The sequence below is a fragment of the Diabrotica undecimpunctata genome, chromosome 1 (assembly GCF_040954645.1).
Source record: "Diabrotica undecimpunctata isolate CICGRU chromosome 1, icDiaUnde3, whole genome shotgun sequence".
NCBI lineage: Eukaryota > Metazoa > Arthropoda > Insecta > Coleoptera > Chrysomelidae > Diabrotica > Diabrotica undecimpunctata.
The window spans coordinates 12,503,242-12,521,818 of NC_092803.1; the positions used below are offsets into that span (position 1 = coordinate 12,503,242).

At 34.6% G+C, this 18,577-nt stretch overlaps 2 protein-coding genes across 2 annotated transcripts in view; one reads left to right on the top strand and one right to left on the bottom strand.

The window, feature by feature from the left end:
* Nucleotides 1-18,577, bottom strand: part of LOC140442837 (uncharacterized) — a 50,974-nt gene that overhangs the window by 13,647 nt on the left and 18,750 nt on the right. The window contains exons 7-8 of the mRNA XM_072534186.1: nt 12,860-13,308; nt 8,067-8,771 (exon numbers count right to left, since the gene is read on the bottom strand). Of these exons, the coding sequence (XP_072390287.1) occupies nt 8,067-8,771; nt 12,860-13,308 (1,154 nt within the window). The remainder of the gene's footprint in view (nt 1-8,066; nt 8,772-12,859; nt 13,309-18,577) is intronic.
* The window catches only part of LOC140444752 (probable cytochrome P450 6a14), a 190,891-nt gene continuing 179,484 nt past the window's right edge, over nt 7,171-18,577 (top strand). The window contains exon 1 of the mRNA XM_072536524.1: nt 7,171-7,510. The gene's annotated coding sequence lies outside the window, so the exon portion shown is untranslated. The remainder of the gene's footprint in view (nt 7,511-18,577) is intronic.

An 18,577-nucleotide genomic window follows, 5' to 3' on the forward strand; every position in this document is an offset into this window, starting at 1 on the left:
ATATATATATATATATATATATATATATATATATATATATTGTTGTACTTTTGAATGTCCATAAGCAATAAAAAACCGATATACAAATTTTATTACTTCAATAAAAATTAAAATTATTGATATTTCATAAAGACACGGGCATATGAATTTTCAAACATCCTGTATAAGACAAAATATGTATTTTAAGTTGTTCGAAGAATTGTTCATTAGGCCTCAGAGACAAGACTTTCAAATATTATCGATAAGAAATTTAAATAAGTCGGTTATTGTGAAATGGTTTTACCCGGAATAAAAGTGTATTATAGAAAGTGTTGAACAATGGACCGGGATTTGCGGTGGTTTTCTCCCCGAAAGATTATATCGGTAAAAGTTTATTAACAAAAGACATTGAATTGAGAAACAGGTATCGTTTGTAGCTATTAGTAAGAAATATTTGTAAAGTAGATAGATTTAGTTAGAATAATTAAAGAAGATTTGTTTTCTGGAATTACCCGAATGACGTTTTATAGAGAGAGTTGGGTGGTAACGATATACTCACAAGAGGTGGATGATTTTTATTGGTCAAATTTTGAATGCAAGGAGGTTTGGTTTTGGCTATGAGATAGGAGAGAGAAAAAAAGGTCAGTTAGTCAGTTTTCGTCGTCCAAGAAGGAAGGAGCTTTGTGATTTGTGTTTGTTTGAAGTCCCGAAGACGTAATTTACCGGGTGTGTTTATTTGCGGTGTAAAAGCTGACCAGTGTGAGGAACGGGGTACAGAGAGATAGAAAACCAAAGGGCATAAGAATATTAATAGCAGACGAAGCCGGAAACATTTGGAGATACAAGGACAGATAGGAGAAAGGTGTACGTCATCTGGACCACAATAGGAGCAGAAGCAGAGAAAGGATTTTTTTGTTGTGGCGTGGCCATAGAATTGCAACGGCAGAGAAGGAAAGGTCAGTCAAATTTCATTAGAGCCGGAGTGTGATTTTCATTTATTAATTAAATAAATTGAATAAATAATAGAGACAGTTAATTTTGCGATCACTTAAAAAAAAAAAGGAATTATAAAAAGAGCTTAGTTATAACACATATTAAAAATCAATGTAAAATAACATTTGGGTCCATGATAGAAAACAACTTCTCATATATTTAAAGTTAGTATATTGCAAATATTACAGGATTGATTGTTGTATAAAATTTCATTAAAATAAAGGACATCTCACATATAGTTCAGTTGAAATTCTATGTATTTTATTCAGGTCATATTACCTATCCCGATTAGGACGCCAATTCGAAAATATTTTGAATCCACGATCAAAGGTAAATCGTACAATTTAAATAGCCTGAGATTGTAATTAATTAATGCTGATTTATTGTGATTAATTGGAGATTAGTTCATTTAATAAATATAGACAGGATTTTTCTTAAGTAAGCAATATAATACAATTTAAATAGCATAACAAAATGGCCCCCAACGTGTAAAGCTTTGAAAAATATTTCTAGTTGGCAAATTTGAAAGGATAGGAGTAGACGAGCAGATATTTGAAAGTTTATATGCCGGGGATAAAGTGAAATATTATGTAAAAATTGAGGACATAAAGATTATATATTTTTTAAGATACAATTTACCATAATTGATTTATTCGTGATATTGACAATTTATAGGTTACCATAATTGATTTATTTGTGTGATATTTAAATTTGATAATTTTACCATACTTGAATGATTTGATTGATTTTGACATTTGATATTTTACCATTTGATTTATTTGTGGGATATTGAAATTTGATACTCGTACTCAAGAGTTATTACATTTGAACAGGAAAAGTCCCGTTTGTTGCAACAGACCAGTAGAATTTTATATTTGGCGGGGAAATTATTGCACAAATTTCAAAGTTTCATATTTGGCGGGGATAAATAATCTAACGAACATGTCGGCCACAAGGAGTCAAAGCAAAACGCAAGAAAGGAAAGAGGATAAGATAGAAGAGGAAACAATTATTGATGAAGGATCGGATAATGAAGGAAATGCTACAATAATGGAGGAAAGAAAAGAAACAGGGATGTTAGAAAAATTATTAGCTATGATGCAAATACAGACACAACAAATACAAGAATCGTCACAAAAAATGGATAAAAATCAACTGGAAACAAAACACATAATGGATGAATCACAACAAAGAACGGAACAAAAATTGGACAATTTGGAAGAAAACCAAAGAAAAATGGAACAAAAAATGGAAACGCGTATGGACAAATATGAAAACGAAATAAAAGTCTGTTTAGAAAGAAGTAGGGAAGAAACAGAGAGGAAAATAGAATTGCAGAGAGAAGAAATCGAAACTAAAATGAAGGATTTTCAGAGTATGCAAAAAAGGGAATTAGAACAGATAAAAATAAAATTTGAAAATGCGCTACAAGAAGACCGGAAAGAAACGGAAAGGAGATTTAAACAAATTGCAGAGATGGAGATAAGAGGAGTAGAAAGAAAGGAAGTCATCGTACATAGCACAGAAGACGTAAAAGTACGATTTGGCGGGGATATAAGGAAAATACACCCAGTGCCTTTTATAAATAACCTAAAGGAAAAAGTCAAATACATAGGACCGTTTGCAACAGCAAAGGAAACCATCAGAAACCATCTCACAGAAGAGGCAAATCTTTGGTTTGTCAGCAAGGAAGAAGAATTGGACAATTGGCAAGATTTTGAGAGAAGATTCTTAAATTATTTCTGGGGAAAAATCCAGCAACTACAAGTAAATAAAGAGTTACAAAATGGAAAATACCATGAGAGGATGGGCGTATCAGAAAAGATGTACGCATTACAACTCTATAATAATGCAAAACATTTGCAATATAATTATTCATCAGAACAATTGGTAGAGTTGATATCGCGACATTTTGAAGATACCTTGGAAGACCACATAAATCTCCAAAATTACAAGGACATTGACAGCTTATGTCAATTTTTGCAAATGAGAGAATCACGTAGGCATGAAAGAAGAGAAATAAATAATATGCAAAGAGAAGAAAATGAATATGAGAGAGAAGATGACGGGAGAGAAAACACAGAAGAACAACAGGCGTGTTTTCAAGAAGGCGCTCACTAAAAACGAAGAAACAAACAGGAATTTTTTGTCACCCCAAGGAATTTATTAAACTGGCAGGAAACAATGAAAAGAGAAATGGAGTTAATTTAAAATTTGTGGATGGATTTATAAATGAGAAACCAATTAAAATTATGATAGACACAGGCTCTGAAATAACACTGGTCAACAGAAAATTAATCGAAGAAGTAAATTTAACAAGTCTAATTTATAAAATACCTAGGGTGAATTTAGTGGGCGCAAATAAACGGACATTGGCAACAATAAATGAAGGTATACGAGTAATGGTACGATTGAAAAAAAATATGTATGCACTTCAATGTGTAATAATGCCGAATATGTCACATGACATGATTGTAGGCGTTGACGAATTAACGGAAAAACATGTAGTGATCGACTTCAAAACCAATACGATGAAAATAACCAAGGAAAAAGAAGAAGAACAGGATAAGGAACAAGAGAAACAAATTACGGACGAATCAGAGAAAGAACAAACGGTGGAAATGAACCTGGCGACGAAGAAAGGAAAAGGAAGAAAGAGGGGAAAAGGTCTGAAAAAGATCAAAGAAAGAAAAACCTGGGATTCCTCAAAAGATGAGACGAGCTCAGGAGAAGAAGATGGAAAAATTTTGACAAGAAATAAAAGCAAAACTTGGGATTCCTCAAAAGAAGAGACGAGCCCAACAAAAAAAAACACAAAGGAAAATGAAGAGGACACAATGGAGACAGTGGTGTTTGAAGAAGACACGGAGTACACGGTGAATATGTGCGAAAAATTTGATGGGAGAGAAAAAAAATTGATATGTGGAGAAGGCAAAGAAAATGATTTGCGTATAATTTTAAGAGACTATGAAACGCTGATAAATGAGGAAAACCGAGTGGCCACAAAATACGAGCACTCATTTGAGGTGAAAAACTTGAGAAATTTTCGATCGAAGACTTATCCAATTCCTTATAAGTATCGGCAAGAAGTAAAGCAAGAAATCAAAAAAATGTTGGAAGATCAAATCATTGAGAGATGTGACTCACCCTATATTAACCCAATTGTGATAGTGAAGAAGAGCAGTGGAGAGTTAAGACTCTGTTTAGATGCCCGAAATATCAACCAACACACAGTATCACAATATGAATCACCGTTAAATATCGAGGCCATTTTTGGAAGGATCACGGGATCACATATTTTCTCAAAAATTGATCTAAAGCATAGTTTTTGGTTAATACCTTTGGCTGAAAAGTGTAGAAACTACACTGCCTTTTCAATTGATGGTATAGTATACCGATTTAAGGTAGTTCCGTTTGGATTACAAAGCGCCTGTGCAGCACTTGTACGAGCTTTGCATACCATTTTGAATCACCATGAAGAGTTCATCGTCCATTACATCGACGATTTATTAATTTTTTCACAAGATATGCAGAGTCATGTGGAACATATCAAAATAATTTTGAAAGAATTGGACACAGCGGGATTAAAACTAAACATTGAAAAATGTCAATTTTTTCAAAAGGAAGTGATTTATTTGGGTTTCAAACTTGACACCGAAACTGTAAGTCTAGCCGAGGACAGAGTAAAGCTCATCGACGAATACCCAAGACCAACAAATCTAAAAACATTGCGAGGGTTTCTCGGTACGATAAATTATTTCAAGAAATTAATTCCCGATTTAAGCCAAAAAGAAATTCCTTTAATAAAATTGTTAAAGAAAGGGACAAAATGGAATTGGAAAGAAGAACAGGAGGAAGCTTTCAAAATATTGAAACAAGAATTTGCTAAAGGAACAAAAATATATCACCCTATTTACAATTTGCCGTTTATACTCCGTACGGATGCGTCGATACAGAAATTTGCAGGAGTGTTGTCGCAAATACAAAACGGCCAAGAGGTTCCGATATGTTTTATATCTCGAGTGACTAAAACACATGAGAGAAAATACAGTGTCACCGAGTTGGAATTCGCCAGTGTACTATTTTGCGTAAACAAATTAAGGTTTTACTTATTGGGAGCTAAATTCACCATCGAAACGGATCATGCAGCATTGATACACATCATGAAGAATCGATTGGTAAATAACAGAATACACAGAGGCATTCTGCTCTTACAAGAGTATGATTTCCAATTTCGATACATCAAAGGGAAAGACAACATAATAGCTGACGCTTTAACACGGGACGAAGATACAGGAAAAAAGGAGACAATTACATTACATGTGGGATTGAATATACTGACACAAGACGAAGGGATATTTTCGTTAAATGAGATAAGGACCGACCAGGAAGGCCTAGAAGAAAGAGAAAAGAGAAGAGCAGAGCTAGAAAACGAGATATTTTTTAAGAGAATAGACGGAAAGGAATTATATTTAGTGACACCGACATTGGCAGAAAGAATCATCAAGAAACTACACGAGGAAAATGGACATATTGGCAGTAGAAAGGTATGGCTTGTATTTAGGGAAAACTACATCAGTCGACAAGATTACCGCATTGCAAAAGAGATCACACAGAAATGCGAAGTATGCCAGAAATACAAGAGCAGGAATTTTAAAAACGAAAATATTGCAAAGAGCATTGTATCCCGGAACAACCTGGACATTATAGCCATCGACATGTTAAGCGATCTAATTGTGACCACGCAAAGGAACAAGCATATTCTGGTGATGGTGGATGTGTTCTCAAAATACGTAAAATTATATAGTTGCCGCACCACAAAAGGGGAAGAAATATTGAGAAAAATAGACAATTTCATCGCTACGGTAGGAACCCCAAGAAAAATTTTACTAGACAATGCAACGTACTTCCGAAATGATCGTTTCAAGGGACAGCTTAGAGAACGGGGAATCGAGACGAACTTTGTAAGCATCAGGCATCCCCAAAGTAATCCTTCTGAGCGATTTATACAAGAGGTAACGAAATTTCTTCGCATTGCAACGGATGGTCAACATCGGCGATGGGACAGAAAATTGGGAGAAATAGAGATGTACCTAAATTCCATGCCAAGTACAGTAACGAAAGAAACACCAGAATACATCATGAAAGGCGTCATGCCGATAAGACCGTGGGAAGATCCAGAACAAAGAGAGTATCGACAGGTTATAGAAACCGTTCAGAGGAGATTAAGAAGAAGCAATGAGAAATACATCCAGAGACAGGGTCATAATAGGAAACGAAGACCAGTAACTTTCCAAAAGGGTGACAAAGTAATGGTAAGAGCATTAAGAATGTCAAATCTTCAGACCGGTATTTGCGCAAAATTGATGCCTGTTTTCGAAGGGCCATACATAGTAAACAACGAAGATGGAGTAAACAGCTATGAGTTGAAACATATGGATTCTGAAAAGATCAGAGGTATTTATAATATCCATGATGTATATAAATATCACGAATGAAGATTTAAATTTGTATAAAGTAGATAGTAGGATAGGATAATACGTAGCATAAGTACAGATAGCATACAGGAAGTGCGTTTATTTTGCCTCGAGAAAATTTAGTTGCATAAATTGATAAATTTTATCGATTACAAAGGCGGGGATTTGTTGTACTTTTGAATGTCCATAAGCAATAAAAAACCGATATACAAATTTTATTACTTCAATAAAAATTAAAATTATTGATATTTCATAAAGACACGGGCATATGAATTTTCAAACATCCTGTATAAGACAAAATATGTATTTTAAGTTGTTCGAAGAATTGTTCATTAGGCCTCAGAGACAAGACTTTCAAATATTATCGATAAGAAATTTAAATAAGTCGGTTATTGTGAAATGGTTTTACCCGGAATAAAAGTGTATTATAGAAAGTGTTGAACAATGGACCGGGATTTGCGGTGGTTTTCTCCCCGAAAGATTATATCGGTAAAAGTTTATTAACAAAAGACATTGAATTGAGAAACAGGTATCGTTTGTAGCTATTAGTAAGAAATATTTGTAAAGTAGATAGATTTAGTTAGAATAATTAAAGAAGATTTGTTTTCTGGAATTACCCGAATGACGTTTTATAGAGAGAGTTGGGTGGTAACGATATACTCACAAGAGGTGGATGATTTTTATTGGTCAAATTTTGAATGCAAGGAGGTTTGGTTTTGGCTATGAGATAGGAGAGAGAAAAAAAGGTCAGTTAGTCAGTTTTCGTCGTCCAAGAAGGAAGGAGCTTTGTGATTTGTGTTTGTTTGAAGTCCCGAAGACGTAATTTACCGGGTGTGTTTATTTGCGGTGTAAAAGCTGACCAGTGTGAGGAACGGGGTACAGAGAGATAGAAAACCAAAGGGCATAAGAATATTAATAGCAGACGAAGCCGGAAACATTTGGAGATACAAGGACAGATAGGAGAAAGGTGTACGTCATCTGGACCACAATAGGAGCAGAAGCAGAGAAAGGATTTTTTTGTTGTGGCGTGGCCATAGAATTGCAACGGCAGAGAAGGAAAGGTCAGTCAAATTTCATTAGAGCCGGAGTGTGATTTTCATTTATTAATTAAATAAATTGAATAAATAATAGAGACAGTTAATTTTGCGATCACTTAAAAAAAAAAGGAATTATAAAAAGAGCTTAGTTATAACACATATTAAAAATCAATGTAAAATAACATTTGGGTCCATGATAGAAAACAACTTCTCATATATTTAAAGTTAGTATATTGCAAATATTACAGGATTGATTGTTGTATAAAATTTCATTAAAATAAAGGACATCTCACATATAGTTCAGTTGAAATTCTATGTATTTTATTCAGGTCATATTACCTATCCCGATTAGGACGCCAATTCGAAAATATTTTGAATCCACGATCAAAGGTAAATCGTACAATTTAAATAGCCTGAGATTGTAATTAATTAATGCTGATTTATTGTGATTAATTGGAGATTAGTTCATTTAATAAATATAGACAGGATTTTTCTTAAGTAAGCAATATAATACAATTTAAATAGCATAACAATATATATATATATATATATACAAAGATATTAGTTAGAAATATCTTACCATGTATAACTTTATCCAGGTAATGCATATCCATGACAGCTTCATACGTAACTTGATTGTCGTGTTTTTTTAATACAGAAATAATTTCTTGTCTTAAACGTTCTTGAATATCTGGATTCAAAGCTAGCTCCAGAAGCGCAAATGTCATTGTAGTTGCTGATGTTTCAAAACCAGCAATGAAAAATACAAAACATTGTGCAGCTAGTTCATTAAAAGTAAGAAAATGTCCATCAGCGTTTTTACTATCTTCTTCGCTAAATATCAAATGGTCATCAGCAACTTTTCCCCTATTTTTTAACTGTAGCAGTAAATGCATGAAATCTTTTCTATAAATATTATTCTTTTCCCTATAATTAACAGTAATATCTACTACACCCATAAAGAAATCTTCCACCTCTGGATTCATTTGTTTGAATTTAATCATTGTTAGAAAATTTCTCGGTATTGTCGTAGCTAAAACATTTCTTATTCTTGTATAAGCTGTTTGAGTGAATATTTTTCTTCCAAATTGTCTAAATTCAGAATCAGGATTCTTAAGACTGTTGCAGTCGATACCAAAAGCGACGGACCCGATGACGTCTGTGGTGAATCTCGAGGCTACTTCTTTCATGTCAACGGCATCTTGTAGTTTAGCGTAACTCGTGAGGATATCCCTTAGGCCTTCGGTACATGCCACCATTGTAGAGAACATCATCTTCATTTTGCCTAAGAAATATAATAAAAATAAAAACTGATCATATATAGCACATATTAAACAATACATATTAAAATAATTTCGGTGAATTTTAAAAAAAGAAAAAAGATGGAAAGTTCGGCAAAAAGGTTGAAGAAGGATAAAGAAAACAAAGTCCTTATATATTTTATTGATTTGCTTTTGTCATTCGAAAATTAAAAAAAAGAATCGGGAAAAGGAAAAAACACGATATCAAAAAAGATATTGAAACGCTCAAAAGGAATAACAATAGATTACATAAAAGTCTTATAAGAGAAATTTCCAGTCCACTTAAGATTGCTGTTAACGATAATTCCGAGATATTTAACCTCATCTTAGACAGAGAGTGATGTTCCATTGTCGAAGTTTGGGGCTAGAGAAACCTCTAGTTTATCATATAAACTTTTTCAAAATGTGAATACTGAAAATATAGATTATCACATATTTATTTTTGCTAATAGTATATATTTTTTTTTCCCGGTTTTGTGTAGCGTTCTCCGCCTTCCGGTTCCCAGTTTCCAGCTACGTCGGTCATTCCATTCGCCAGGGTGAAGGTTTCTTTCCGACATTGCCTTCTGAATGCCGCCCAGCCAGGATTGTTTTGGGGTTTCTCTCTTCCTTCTTTCCCTTGGCGTCCATTTTAAAATTTGGTTTGGCAGCCTGTCGTCGTCCATTCTTTTCACATGACCATACCAGATCAGTTGTCTCCTTTGAATTTCGTCAATGATGGTTGACTTGACTGCCATTATATTTCTGATATGGTCATTTTGTATTTTATCAAGCCTTGATTTTCTAGCTGATCTTCTCCACAAGTTCATTTCCAATGCAAGTAGGCGTCGCTCAAGGGATTTAGTAAGATGCCATGTTTCGCATCCATAGAGCACTTTTAAATATGGAGTTAAAGAGGAGATGCTTTCTTTGATTTGATAGTTCTTTTGACCATAGCATCGGGTTTAGGCATCCTATCACCCTTTTTCCTTTCACGATTCTTTGCTCTATCTCTTTTTCGGTGCGCCCACTCTTGTTGATTGTTGTTCCCAAATATATATATTCCTCACAGTTCTTGATTGTTTCATGTTCGTTGACCATTAGATCTTCTACTTCATTCCCGATGCATAAGTATCGCGTTTTGTTTCTATTTACAGAGAGGCCCCATTCTTCATATGTTTTAGAAAACCGTCTCGTCATGAATTCTAAATCTTCCTTGTCTGCTGCCACTACTACTTGGTCGTCCGCAAAATGTAGAGTGTATAATGTTGTATCGTCGTCAAGTTGGATCCCCATTCCTGAACATGATCTTCTCCAGTGTTTTAGTGCTTCATTTAAATAGATCTTAAATAGTATTGGAGAGAGGCAGCATCCTTGTTGTAAGCCTTTTGTTACTGGAAATTCTTCTGATAAGGTGTTGTTTAGTTTGATTTTTGATGATGCTTTATTGTATAATTGTTTGACTGTGGCGATGATCGTGCTATTTAATGAAGATCGTTCAAGAGACTGCGACAGCTTTCTCACAGGAATCGTGTCATATGCTTTTGTGAGATCCACAAATAAAAGATGTATTTCCTGGTTTCTTGCAACTGTCTTTTCATTCAGTTGTGTTAGGGTAAATATGTGGTCTACGCAAGATCTTCCAGCTCTAAATCCTGCTTGCTGTTCAATTTCATGAGGTTCGTATTCTTTCTCAATCATGTTTTTTAAGATTTTACCAAACAGCCTGCTAAAGGTACTGGTGACAGAGATACATCTGTAGTTTCCGCAAATATCTTTTGGACCTTTTTTGTGAATTGGAGTAATCCATGCTTCTTTCCAACTATTCGGGATTTCTTCCCCATTTAAGTATCTTGTGAATAGCACTTTAAGATAGCCTATTAGTTTTGGTGTTCCGTTTTTTAGAAGTTCTGCTGGTATGTTCTCCGGCCCGGATGCTTTGTTATTCTTCATCGATTTAAGCGCTTGTTGTATTTGTTCTTCTTCCATGTTTACATATTCACCTTGTACTCGTATTCGTTAAGGTGAGTCAGTATTATAAATATCTCTGTCTTCATTCAGTTCCCTTGCGTAATGATCTTTCCATGTATCTATCTGGATGGGCTGTATTAGATTTATATTTGATCTGTCGGTTTTCAGGGTTTTTATTAGTTTCCATGCCGCTGATGATCGCGCTCCTCCGATGTAACAGTCAACTTCTTTACATTTTGCATCCCATGTTTCATTTTTGTTGTTCCTTGTCATATCTTTAAATATTCTTTGCTGTTCTTTGTATATTTCTTTATCTTCAAGATTCTTAGTGTTCAGCCATCTTTTGTAAGCTTCCTGTTTCTTATTTCTTTGCTCTTCAAGCTGTGTATTCCAAGTGATTTTTCCCGCTGATCTGTTGACTGTTCTGGTTTCTTTGCCTAGAGCTTCTTGGGCTGCGTGGTGAATACAGTCAGTTATATGTTCGTATAATTGGTTGGTTTCAGCAGTTAGGTATTCCTCGAGTAGTTTTTCGTTTAATCTACTTTGGTATAAGATTTTAGTGCTATATTCTTGTAGGCTTCTGACATTATATCTCTTCAGATTTATATCAGTTCCTTTTGGAGTGTTGATGCTTTCAACGTGTCGGTTAAATGGAATCAGAGTCTTAGCCGCAACCAAATAATGGTCAGATCCACATTCCTTACCCCTGTAAGCCCTAATGTCCTGGATGTTTAATTTAGTGTTTTGTTTTGTAATGACATAGTCGATAATAGATTTTATGTTTCTAGTGTCTTGGTGCCAAGTGTATTTATGTATATCTCTATGTTTGAAATAACCGTTCTATATTCTTAGCTGGTGTTGTTGGCATAATTCAATTAGTCGTCTACCATTATCATTTTCAGCCTCTTCACTATATCTTCCGATTACAGGATCTTTCTCCCTTTTTCCTACTCTCGAGTTAAAATCCCCCAGAAGTATTATTTCTCTCTGGTTTCCCACTTTTATAAGGGTTTCGTTTAGTAGGTCATAAAATTGATCTTTTTCTGCTAGATTTGCGTCATCGTTTACACCATATATTCCTATAATTGTTAATTTATGTCCTTTTTTAAATTTTAGTCAGTATCTTTACAATTGTTACAATTGTGCAAAATATGATGGTTTTATATAATTTGTGAACTAAACTGCCATTAGTCGTACTTTCTGCGCAACAATTTGGAAATACTCGATTTTCAACATTGTCTCATTAAAAGGCAGTTTATTGTTAGTTAACCAATCTTTTGTTTCATTCTTGGTTGAAGACATGTTTGGTGCTTTCTCTAGCAACATGCATTATCAATTTTAACTAGGGATGGTTCAGACAAAATTTTTAATAATTGTATTTCAAATCACAATAAAAAAATTGCTTGATTCATTTCCCCTTGGTAGTTCATTACGAGCATGAAGAATAACGTATCTATAAAAAAATATTTCAGCAGCTTTATGTTTTCAATGTGATTAAATATATGACCGTTTTTCATGAGTTTTAATGAATAAATATGTATGTTATAACACGACTCTTTTTTAATAACTAACTCTAAATAATATCTAACGAATACAATACTTGGGTCATGCGTTGAGAGGTGAAAGATATGAATTACTCCAAATCATATTGGAAGGTAGAGTTCAGGGCAAAAGATCAGTTAGAAGACGCCAGAACTCGCGGCTGAAAGAACTGAGGACATGGTTTGACCGCTCATCCATAGAAATCTTTCGTGCAGAAGTTTTCAAAGCTACAATTGCTATTTGAATCGCAAACCTTCGAAAGGAGACGGCGCAATAAGAAGAAGAACTAATATCGTATGTATTTTATCTACGTTTGATGCACGCACAACCTTCATAATTTCTGTTTAAAAGTCACTTTGTTGAAGAAGAAAAGAAAGAAAATGTCCAGACAAATTAAATGTCGAAAAATATAAAGACATTAATAAAATTTAAATTAAAACTGTAAAAATGAAAGACGTAATTAAAGAAAACTTAAATAATATCTGTAGGAAAAAATATTACAGAACCTGATAAAATGTGCAAGGACGTAGAAGGCTAAAAGAGAGGAAATTATTACCAAAGTATGCTAATACTTACTTACCAGAAGTAAACGTTGGAGTTAACTTAGTCCTCAGTCTCCTCCATTTATCATCCTCTAAAGCGAAAAGATGTCCCGTCAAAGGATCAACTTCTTCATTCACGTAAAACCCATGATTCACAAAGTTGTTGAAATCTTTCTGCAAAATATTCTTGATGATATCCAGATCCAGAGGCATGTATGTAGGTCTTAACATGACGTAGATTCCACCATGCTTCAGCCCTCTCGACTTAAAGTTGTTGTATAGCTTTGTGTGGCAATCCCCAAACGAGGAATTTCTCGTGATAAAATCTTTGGCGTTTCCATATACTAGATGTACGGGCTCGATTTGTTCTAGTCCAATTCGTTTCCAGTATGTCAATTTAAATTTTATATATAAATATGCAATCGCTGCTGCTATTGCAGTGAAGACTATCAGTGAGATCATTTTTGTTAGCACTGATGGAATGAGACTAAAAAATGTGCTTGATAAGTATAAATATATTGTTATTAGTTTTGATTATTTAAATATTAGCTATAGATTTTCTGGAATATCATAATTGTTTTTTTTTACGAGATAAGATGCCAACACATCTTATCTCGTTTATAATAGATTGTACAATGTAACATGTAACAATTACGTAAAAAATAGTATAAAACGTCATATATAACAATAAAACATTTATACGAGATGTTGTTCTTTATATTTTTGGCCTCTCAATGAAAAAGCAAGTATTTTCGAAGCACTTTTTCCACTCAGATTGAGGTAACTCCAAAATATAGGTTTTGAATTGTTTCTTCGAGCGTCGAAAATCATTGACCACGCAATTTATTTTTGATGTGCGGTAATAAAAACAAGTTATTGGGTGCCATATCAGGACTGTACAGCGGATGACACGTTAATTAGATGTTTTTTCTGTTCAAAGACTTCGTTGTGTGTCCTGATGTGTGTGAGCTTGCATTGTGGTGGTGAAGAGTGATTCGTCTGTTCGTATTTTTTCCGAATTTTACAGAAAACCTTTGGCAAACAAATGATTGTATACCATTTAGAATTAACTCTCTTACGTTCTTGTAACGGCAATGTAACTATATGATTATTTACACCAAAGAGACAAGCGACCATTTTTTTAGATGTGCTTCTTCCACGAACAACTTTTGTTAGATTTGACTCATATTGGAACACTCATACGGTCGATTGCTGTTTGGTTTCGGGCTCATATGTATAGATCCATATTTCGTCACCGGTGAAGATGTTACATACAGCAGTTGATGCACTTCGATCCCATTTCTTTAACATTTCCTTGCACCAATTGACATGAGCCTCTCTTTGACCTTTTGTGGGATATGTGGCAACTAACGTGAACAAATCTTTTTTACAGCCAAATGATCATACACTATCTTATTGAGACTTGTCATACGAATACCCAAGAATGGCTCAATCTTACGGTATATCACGTGACGATCTTGCTCTATAAGTTCACGCACAGCATCGATGGTTTCTGTTATAACAGCCGATTTTGGGCGACCTTCACGAAATTCGTCTTGGAGAGAGCGCCGACCACGACGTCTTGATAATCTACGTCGAAATTAATAATTCTTCATAAACTAAATTACTAGGTATGATACACGTTGAGCGTAGATGTGGCTATTACCCCCTTTTTTGCAATGGGTTCGTAAAACCATCCATCTATGTCCGTCGGAAAAGTTCAAAGTAAGCTATTTAACTCTCTCTCTCTTGTCGTTTCCTCATTGCTGAGGATCGTGATTTCCTACAATGCGGGCTGTCAATTCTCTCCATCTCTTGCGATTTTGGACTGCTCTCATGGACTCGGAAAACGTCTCTCCAGTGGCTTTCTGTACTTGATCTGACCATCGGATAGGTGAGCGTCCTCTGCCTCTACGTCCTTCTACGTTTCCGCACACAATTAGTCTTTCTAAGTTGTCATTGTCTCTTCTCGCAATGTGGCCAAAAAACTTTAAAACATTTGCAAGACACTGAGAGGAGAGTCTGGTCTATTTAACTAAAGTCGGTAAAAAGCGAAGTTTCTTCTAGGATGCCAATGTATTCGTCAAGAAGTTCATAGCAAAGGTCAGCAATTTGGTGGAGAGGTGAGGGAGTTTCTTTTTGGGTTTCTCAATGGATTGACATTACCGAAAGATGAGTAGTGAAATTTTAGAATAATTTAGGCCCAGATATTTTGGACAGAAATGTTTTCTTGGGTGTAATTTCTACTAAGAGACTCTCTCTGATCCTGTGTAAATTCTACTGAGAGACTAAGTCTCTCATATGTGGATGGGATGTTCAATAGGAAATATGTTTATGTGGAGAATATCTTCTTTTAAAGTATGCACCTTATGTGTGACATCGTGACTGAGTTGACAGTAGATGTTATCTTGATTCTATAGTCAGTCAGAGTATGTACGTTTTGTATGTAGGTAGAAGTGTTTTGCCTGTCTGAATTTGCTCGATATAGTATTGTGAAGTCTAATTTTTCGTCTTCCTTTATCTAGGGTTGCTTTCCGATGAAGTCTGCAGTTCAAGTACGTGATCTGATCGCTTAAGTAAAGTCGACCTTCTCATAGTTTGAAGTAAATTATTTGTTTTACCTGCTGTGTACAGTTTAAAAACAGTTAAGGCAAGTTTGAGCGCTTCTTGTACTCGATGATATCTGTGTGTTTTGATGTTGTTACCAGATTAGTGTCGTTTTCGTAAATATAAGTCGATGTTTGATATAGCATGGCGTATAGTATCGGTGCGAGAATGGAAATTTAAGGTACTACTGCGCTGAAATTGAAAGATTTGTGTGTATGTGTGTGTGTGTGTGTATGTGCTGTCAGTTTTCTTTGACACTGAACTTAATCTATTATCCGAACTGAAACAATTATGGTGTTAAGAAATGATTTTCGCCTAAATCTTTATGCTCCTTTCTGAGAATTACGAATGAAGTTTGAGTCGGACAGAGGAAAGCAGGAGTCTAAACGAAACTTTCCACTTCATATAATGATATTACATATCGACCTTTGAAATAGTTGAAAATAACTCTTTTTCTCTCTTTCAGAACCATATTTCTGTAATTTGTTTTATAGAAGAAAGCGTATTATGCACAAGAATAGATAATCCTAGCAATTATCCCGTTGCATGATACATTTTTTATTGATTTTAAATTTTAATAATTTATTTTAATAGAATGTTTCTTGTTACAGGTAAGCTCTTTTGTCCCGTTGTATTGGTAAGACCTTTTTTCATTAAATTTAACATTTTTAACATACTTACGTAATATACTTTACTCAAAATATTTTATTTATAATTTAAAAATATTTTTAATTAATCCTTAAACAACGACGTTCAATTTTATTACGTAAAGTACTACTTGAGATCCATTAGTGATCCCATCACTTGATGATCATGATCATTTTTTATGGAAACGTCTAATTTTACTAAGTAAACGTAAGTTTTAAGAAAGAAATGGCTAATGGTATTCCCAAATTAAGTATTTTCACTTATTCCAGGTAACGAAACACTGATGATGGGTTTTTATTCCTAAAGCGTCCTGTGATGTAACCCCAAAGGGATTTTAAATTATATACCTTTATCCGATAGGTATCCCAAAGGATTTTGTAATTGATGGTATACAGCCAAATAATGAATTCCATTTTCCTTGTGGATTCCAACACTACTTAAAAGGCTTAATTACCACCAAAAACTAAAAAATAATATATATCCAAAGATGTAACGTAAACATCGCTGGTCAAAATGCGGTTTTCATGGATGTTAATTATTTAAACTTAGTGGAAGGCATTAGAAGTTTTGGAAAAACCTTAAAATCTCAGCTATACGAGATTTCAGAGATAAAATTGTCCATTATTAAACTGAAGGTTAAAAAATGTGGTCCCCATTGTTTAACCCTGCGTTGGTGTGGTGTATAAAACTTACGTGTCTGGTTTGGTGGGTTGTGACACACCCCATAGCAAAATACGTCTTGGAAAACTCAATACTTGAGTATTAAAAAAATTGAAAAAGTATTATCAGCTCAAACAATTTATTGCACAGTTCAAAAACAGCAGAAATAGCAACTTAAAATCATTACATTTGTCTGAAATGAAAAAAAAACTAAATACTTCTGAACACAGAACACAACACAACATTATAAAGAATAATACATACATCAACAAAAGTTTACATCATTTACTGACTTTACTCTTTGACGCAAATATCGCATTTGAAACATGCGTGTTCTAAACAAACAAAATGTCTGCAATCATAACACACGCAGCGACTTTTTCTGTCTCTTGTTATGGAACACACTACACATCTACCTTGTACTTTCTAACGTTTAGGCAACGGTTCATCACAATCTGCAGTCTTATAGCCCGGTGTCTCACGCAGCTTTCTCCGCAACCAGGATTCTGTTGTCTTTCTCCCATATAATCTGCTATCGGTGACAAACTAAGATATTTCAAATATTTTTGACGCTTCAGTGTATAGTCATTATTGTAGATCTTATAGATTTTTTTTTAACCTATTCTCTATCCTTCCATTGTTGGATGTAGGTCTCCCCCAGTTCTCTCCATCTTTCCCTATCTTGAGCTGTTCTCTGCCATGTGGGACCTCCTTGTTTCCTGATGTCATCTTTCTACCTCATCTGTGGTCTGCTTCTTGATCTCTTTGCATTGTATGGACGCCACTTTCCGATGGCATTGTTCTATCGTCCGTCTTGGAGACGTTCATTGTGTCCAGCCCATTTCCATTTCAGTTTTGCTGCTTGTTCTATCGCGTCTACTGTCTTTGTTCTGGTTCTGATTCACTGGTTACGTTTTCTTTCTTTAAGTGATATACCCAACATTTGTCTCTCCATCGCTCTTTGTGCCTTCCTTATCCTATCCAAATTGGCCTGTGTAAGTGTCCATTTCTGTGCTCCGTAGGTGAGCACCGGTATTATACAGGAGTTATATACCTTGCTTCGTAAGTATAGATGGATTGTTTGATTTTTTAGAACATAAAAAAGTTTGCTGAACGCTGCCCGTTCGCGCTTGCGTTTCCCGTAGATGAGTGTATTCTGTCATTATGATGTAGTGTTGATAACAAGAGAACATTTTTGTTTTTCTTTGGGATATAGGATACTAAGGTTGTATTTTTTTGGAAACCAAAAAGTGTAGAATACTGTTCTCGATTTTTTGTGTTGACCATTGTGGAAGGAATTAGCTTCTTGTTCTTTCAAACAGTACCAACAGATGTTAATTGGTGTTCTTCAAGAAGTTGTTGCATTAATGAATAATTAGTGAACCAATTATCGAATGTGATATTTCGTTTACTGCCAGACAATGGTGAAATCAATCGTAAAACTACATCTGTAGGATTCTTACTCAGTTTGAAAGGACCATCCGGTTGAGAACCACAATAAATTTCCAAGTTTGTAGTATAATAACATCTTGAATCGACCAAAGCAAAGATTTTGATTCCACAACGAGCCTCCAATTTTTCATCAACAGTGAGATACATGCCAGGTGGATATGCAGACTGAAAATTGTCAACTAATCTTTCGAAAACACCTCTAATTGGGGCTAATTTATCGATTTTGATTCTATCTACGCGTGTAGCTCCATTGTTAAACCGCAAGCACCTTAGCTGAAATTAAAAGCGTTTTAGAGACATAGTTTTTTTGAATATTGGCATTTCTGTGCCAATTAGCCCACGTCGTCACTTTATCTCTGCCCCAATAATATCTAGCAAATGAAATCACA